This window comes from Hyperoodon ampullatus, assembly GCF_949752795.1.
Source record: "Hyperoodon ampullatus genome assembly, chromosome: 6".
NCBI classification, from domain to species: domain Eukaryota; kingdom Metazoa; phylum Chordata; class Mammalia; order Artiodactyla; family Ziphiidae; genus Hyperoodon; species Hyperoodon ampullatus.
Genome location: NC_136919.1, coordinates 113,658,571 through 113,665,022, shown reverse-complemented (window position 1 = coordinate 113,665,022; position 6,452 = coordinate 113,658,571). Strand labels below are relative to the sequence as shown.

Genomic DNA, 6,452 nt, shown 5'->3' with positions numbered 1-6,452 from the left:
TCCCTCTAGCTTTTGTACTCTTCACAACGCGCAGACTAGAACGGCACCTGTTTAATAGCTCGCACACACTATTTAGCCCCCACTGTAGGCCCCGCAATCACTGAACCCTTCATGCAGCCGGCTCCCCAGTGGTGCCAATAATCCTGGGGTAAACATCTCAAGGGAATCGAGCTCTATGGGGGCGTGAATCCACATTGTGGGGAGTCTCCTTACACGGACAACGGCACAAATAACCCACAGGGTGAACAACAGCGCAGAGCAGTGACACCTGAGGAGTGAAAAGTCCCCGTACCCCTTACCTCAGGATTCCTATAATTGACTCTAGAGGCCGCCATGACAGGCCCCTCCCCCGCCGGACGGCCATTGGGGCCCCACCCTCCGCGCTCGCGCATGCGCTCCTGTCTTCCGGAGCAAACTGCCCCAGCAGACGCCGGGAGCCGTTGGAAGACGAGGGACCGCGTGCCCGAGAGCCCCGCCCAGTGGGCGTGCGCAGGCGTGCGCAGGCGTGCAGGCGCGGGGCGCGCGGGCCTAGGGAGTCTGTGCCGGAGAGGAGAGGAGAGAAATGGAGGGTCGGGCCCGCTGCGGAACTTCTGTGACGACGCTCCTCGCCGGGAACCTTCGTGACGGTCTCTTCTTAAAACCAGCTCTTGTGAGATGTGCACTCGTGAGTTTTATATTGCACTCGTGAAACCCATGCACTTAGCTAGAAAGAGTTCTGGAGAGCTCCGCTGTAAGCACAGTAGCCTCAAATTGGGGCAAGTACTTTCATGCCCTTTGGACTGCAGTTCCTTGGTTCTTGTTAATGCCTTTCAAAAAACGGTAGGTCCTTTTTCCTAGCAAACCTGAAGTTTCCGTTAAAGAACAATGCTAGCAAAGAATTTCAGACCTGGGAAGCACTCTTAAGATACTGTCTCCTGACTCCGTTCCTAGAGTTTTTCCAACGCATTTACTCTACTAGAATATTTTTTCTCCGTGTATTTAATACATGGAGGTTGTTCAATAAGTGTTGATTCATAGGTGTTTCCTTTGTACGGTTTTGGTTTTTATTTTTTAATAATTTTGAGAAAGAGTTGACAATCTGGGCCAATTTCAACACAGCAGGTAGTATGGGAACAATTTTACTTTCCCTCCCTCCTTTTTTATAATATCTTGCAGAATTTCAATTGACAATAAAAACAACAACAACAACAACAACAAAAATAGTAGCGGGATCAACTTACTGACCTGACTTTGTAATACTTCCCAAAGAAACTTCAATCATCAGATCCGCTTTCTGGTCAATTGCAAGATTAGAGGATTTCTCACTCAACAGGATGCCTCTGAAGACCCCCTCACATCTAACAGCACTAAGCGCCTCCAAGTGCACAGACTTGAAAACTCCACAAGACACAAACATGGTATCTCTTCGTTTCTTTAATGTTTCGTGATTGAGTGGAAGATGAACTGTCTTCTGAGGCTTGTGATGCATGTCCGGAGGTGTTTTTTCTCAGTAGTCAATGCCTGCCCCCAGCCTCTGTGCAGGAATAGTCAGAGATCATGATCCAAAGGACTTTTAGATACTCCCTTCTGTGACTGGTCTTCCCAAATTACATTTGGGCTAATTTGATTATCTCTGTCTGTGGGGTGTAGGATTTTGAAGTATTACAAAAGTGATTGCAGAATTGGGACTGGCTAATTTTTGCACAGTGCAATTTTTGTATCAGTGGCCTTGAGAAGAGTCCTTCAAATACTGTATCAGAATTATGAGTGAGAATCTTGTAAATAATTGGTTGAATGACTGAACAAAGGGAGGAAGCAACAAGGAAGCCTGCCTTTCTCAAGTGCCTGGGTACAATATTTTGCCTCACCATTCCTCTAGTATGAAGTTATTGGTTGAAAATCATTTAAGTTTTCCTTCATTATAAAAGCTCCAGGGCTTCCCTGGTGGCGCAGTGGTTGAGAGTCCGCCTGCCGACGCAGGGGACACGGGTTCGTGCCCCGGTCCAGGAAGATCCCACGTGCTGCGGAGCGGCTGGGCCCGTGAGCCATGGCCACTGAGCCTGCGCGTCCAGAGCCTGTGCTCTGCAACGGGAGAGGCCACAACACTGAGAGGCCCGCGTACCGCCAAAAAAAAAAAAAAAAAAACCTAGGTTGGTGGATAAAGACGTGAAAGGAAGGGACTGTCTCTGGGCTTGTCTCTGCCCTCCCAGACACCTGCCTCTCACCCTTCTGTTGCTCAGTCATGCTGTGTTGAGTGATGTGTGGTCCACATTGGCGGGTGGGGTCAGGCAGGTGGGGGCTGGGCTGGGCACGGAGACTGACCCCGAGTGCTTACAGCCCAGTGCTTCGATCCCTGGCCCGCCTGAAGCCCACCATGAAGCTGGAGGAGGGACTGTGCAGGGCCGTGCAGGAATGGCAGCGCAAAAGCGACATTGACCGGAAGATCCACTGCAAGATGGAGGAAAAGTGAGTCAGCGTCCTGGGCCCAGGGGCTGCGTGGAGGGTGAGGCGAGTGGGTGAGAGCAGGTCTGGCCGTGCGGGTGCTCATCAGAGCGGACAAAGGAGAAGGGCTGTCGCTCAGAACAGGGGCCCCGCAGCCCAGAGGCCCTACAGTCCTCCAGAAACCCCTCCCTCACCTTGAGAGTTTGGGTCTTCTGTCCTTCCTCCACCAGGAGCTCTGCCTTCCCCTGAGTTTGGCCTACCCTTGTCCTGACATGAAGGTCTCAGGACGGGGCAGGGTGAAGCTGTGAGTCCAGTAGGGGTCCAACTCCGGCCATATGGGCTGGGCCGGGGAAAGAGCTCCACCCGCCAGCCTGCTGCTTCCTTAGTGGTGGGTGGCTGGCGGCCACTGACATAGATTTGGGACACCCTCTCCTCATGAAAAGTGGCCTGAGTGGGTACCCTGGCATCCCTGAAGAGGCTGGGGAAGCCAGCTGTCATCAGCCTAAGGGTCTCTGGCCCTTCCGGTGTTTGCTCCACGGTAATCCCCTTGGTTTAAGAAACAAAACCAAACAAACAAGCGCCTCTCAGAGGAAAGGAAGGCCTCTCCTCTAAGCTCAGCATCCACATCGTCCAGCCTCTCCTGAGCCCTGTCTCCAGGTCTATGTTCCAGGACTCTCAGTCCCAACCCAGGGTCCTGGATTCGGGCAAGGACCCCTGTGGGGAACACATGCCTGTTCCAGCCTCTGGCTGTCAGCCCTTCATGTGGTTCTGGATGGGGACGTGGGGGATGAGGAGGGTGCCCCCTGGGTCAGCCATGTCTCCCGTTGACCTGGTTCAGTGCAGCGACCTGGGTCTATGCTGTTGAATGCTCTCCAGTGCTGGTGAAGCAGGAACGGTCCCAGATCTTGTATCAGTTCCAGGAGCAGCTCTCTGCTGTGGACAGCACCTCACAGGGCCTTGACAGCCCCAAGGCACATCCTCTCCCAATCCCTCATTCTTGGCTGCCTTTGCTGGGCTCCAGAACCCAGGCCATTTTCTCAGGGTGTCCTGTGCCTCTGTCACCCCCCAGGTTCATGGAGTTTGAGGCCGAGAAGGAGATGCCAATTCAGCAGTTGCAGTGGATGCAGTGTGCACAGGGCCTGCCTCCTCCAGCCCCACCGAAGCTGGATCCTCCGGGGCCCCCAGCCCCGAAAGTGAGCCTTCAGCCAGCCACCCAGGTTCCCACTGGAGTTGAAGGCACAGGTAACAGAGGCCTAGGGTTGGCCACTGTCCCCATGTGGATCCTTTTCCTTCAAGACAGGGGCATTGGTCTTTCAACCATAACAGCCACCGAGGCAGGGGATGGGGGGCTGTGGTCTCAGCTGCCCTTTGTCACTGCGGGGTATTGACTCGGTCAGTTTTGTAACTCCTCTCACACCTCCCTGTCAAAGGACACCACACAAAGTCTGCCTAAGAAGTGGGCTTGATGGGGACACCCCTGGAAAACTGGAGGTTCCCCACCTCCTTACATGTGACTCTCTTAGATGCCCCCTTACCTCCCCCTCCAACTGTGCATGAGGCTTCAGGTGGTCCTGACCCCCCCACAACCACATCAATGTCCCCCAACAGTGCCCTCACCAGCGTGCGCTCGGTGGTCAGGAGGTGGACCGGGGGTCCCTCACCTTCCTTCCCTTCCTCCTGCTCTCCCTCAGCCTGTGCTCCCAGGATGTCCGGCCCCAGGGCCCAGCCCTCCCGCCCGACGCCACACAGGTCCCAGCGACCCCCGGAGCCCAAGGCACCCGAGGAGATTACCCCTGAGGCTGTGAGGGAGTATATGGACATCATGGAGGCACTGGTGGGGCCCGTCCACTCAGCCACAGGCGACTCAGATGTAGAATGGGGAGAGGACGGACATGAGCTGCAGCAGGAAGAGGACGGCACCTACTCGGACCCGGGCTTCTTGAGCTACATTGACAAGCTGTGTTCCCAGGAGGACTTTGTCACCAAGGTAGGCTAGGCCTGGAGCCTGGGGTCTACAAGATGCCAGGGCATGGAACACTCAGCACCCAAGATCTGGGCTCTGCTCAGGCCGTTGGGACTTAAGCTCAGCTCCTTGTTCCTGAGCCTGGTGTTAGGGGAGGTGTACACGGATGTTTGTGTGTATATGTTTGTGTCTGTCTGTGTGTATGCCTTTGTGTCTGTGTCTGTGCCTCTGTATATGTGCTCTTTTGTGTGTGACTGTGTATATGCATGTTTGCGTGTGTGTATGTGTGTGTGTGCTGACCATCCCCGCCTTGTGGAGGAGAGTTGGTTGGGTCTCTGCTTTTCACTTTCCCTCCTGGCCTTCTTGTCTCACAGGCCACTCCTGGCCAAGGATGCTCACAGCCTCTTCTTTCTGTCCGTGGTGGAGGCAGTCATTCACCCTCGATTCCTGGCAGATTTGCTTTCCCCAGACCCACAGCTGGATCTCTTGGCCCTAGAGAAGGAGCTGGAGCAGGAGGAAGGGCTCACCCCCGAAGAAGTGAGTCAGGGGAGGGAGAGGGACACTCAGGGAGCCAGGGGACCCCACGGGAGGGGGACCCAGGTGATCCAGGGGACAGGGGAACCCAGATGACCCAGGGGAGCCAGAGGAGGGACGGATCCCCGGTAGAACAGGAGACACAAGGGACACCCAGGAAGACCAGGGCACGGAGGGACCCCAGTGAACAGGGCAGAGGTAGGGCCCCAGAACAGGAGGGCCACATAGCGCTGTCCATCCCTCCCCTGCCTGGGACGCCTGGCATGGGGAGGGGCCCATTCTAGGGTGGGTGCAGTGCAGGGTGAAAGGAAGGAGAGGACGGGGAGCCGGGAGGGGAGGGAAGGTCACAAAGCTGGGAATAATGTGCAGGAGGATGGCAGGACTGCCACAGCGTCTGTATTTGGATTCGAGTCCTGGGGTCGCCCGTCCCCTCCTCCCCCCCAGGGCCATTGTCCCACTGCCCAGTGCTCCTCCTCTCACACGTGTGTGTGGAGCCGTCACTGTCCTCCTCCCTCCTACCAGCTGGTGCAGAAACGACTCCTGGCCTTGAAAGAGGACGAGGGTGTGCGGGCAGCCCCGAGTCACAGTGCACCCGGAATGGCCTCAAGTCCTTCTGAGTCTGACGCCGGCCAAGGTGCCCAGAGGCACGACCAAGACCCCCATCTAGCGGTCAGTGTTGAAGCCTGCCCACCAGAGACTGATTCTGAGGCTCTTCATAGGCTCATCCAAACAGACACTGACCTGTGCAGGCCCAAAGTCTTTGTTCCCTCTCGAGGACGTCAGGAGGTCTCTCCATTCCGGGCCGGACGGCCCTCCCGTCCCCAGGGTCAAAGGCACACTGGCCCTCTACAGGGACCCAGGGATGCATCTGTTCTCAGAGAGGCCTCTCCTGTTCGGGAGGCCCGAGGGCCCAGGGACGGGTCCAGTGAGGACGAGGAGGAGCTCTCCAGCCTGGCCTTCCTCTCTGGCTCTCTGCAGAGCCTGCTTCCTTTCTGGCTGTCCCAGAGTCCTGTGCGTGCCTCAGGCCTGGCCGCCCCTGGAGGTTGGGGGGCCCAGAGTGCTCCCCAGGCCCCCTCCCCTCAGAGAAGAAGCCTCAGCCCAGCTCCACCAGCCGCTCCCAAGTCGAGGAAGTGGGCTCTCTGGGGACGCCCAGCCGCTGCTGAGAAGCTGCCCATCCCCGGGGCTGGCCTCGGCGTCTCTGGGAGGCCAGCCTTGGCTCTGGGGCTGGCTCGCCCGTCACAGCCCAGAAAGAGAAAGCGTGACCCGTTTGTTACAGAGAAGCGTGGGTGGAGGAAGAAGAAGCCCTGCAGCCAGTAGGGAACAGCTGGGCCGGCCCTCCAGGGCGAGGCCCCAGGGCAGCCCCCAGGGGAGCCTAGGGCTCCTCCTCCTCCCAGTGCTGATCCTGGATGATGTGGGGGGAAGGGAGGGAGGGCAGGACCACCAGGGTGGGGAGGGGGAGCGGGATTGTGGGGGGTTAGGGAGGTGGGGGAGGTGGGTGTGGCCAGGGGTGGGTGGGAGGAGGACCTTTGGCGTG

The 6,452-nt window shown here is 57.1% G+C and overlaps 1 protein-coding gene across 1 annotated transcript; it reads left to right on the top strand.

Moving 5' to 3' along the window:
* Positions 1-333: 333 nt before the first annotated feature.
* Positions 334-6,235, top strand: LOC307054886 (NUT family member 2D-like; the record flags this gene model as incomplete). The annotated part of the gene is made up of 6 exons (XM_079706749.1): positions 334-620; positions 2,317-2,445; positions 3,491-3,663; positions 4,113-4,408; positions 4,805-4,921; positions 5,441-6,235. The coding sequence occupies 6 exons, from the start codon at positions 334-336 to the stop codon at positions 6,233-6,235; spliced, it is 1,797 nt and encodes a 598-aa protein (XP_079562875.1).
* Positions 6,236-6,452: the final 217 nt, after the last annotated feature.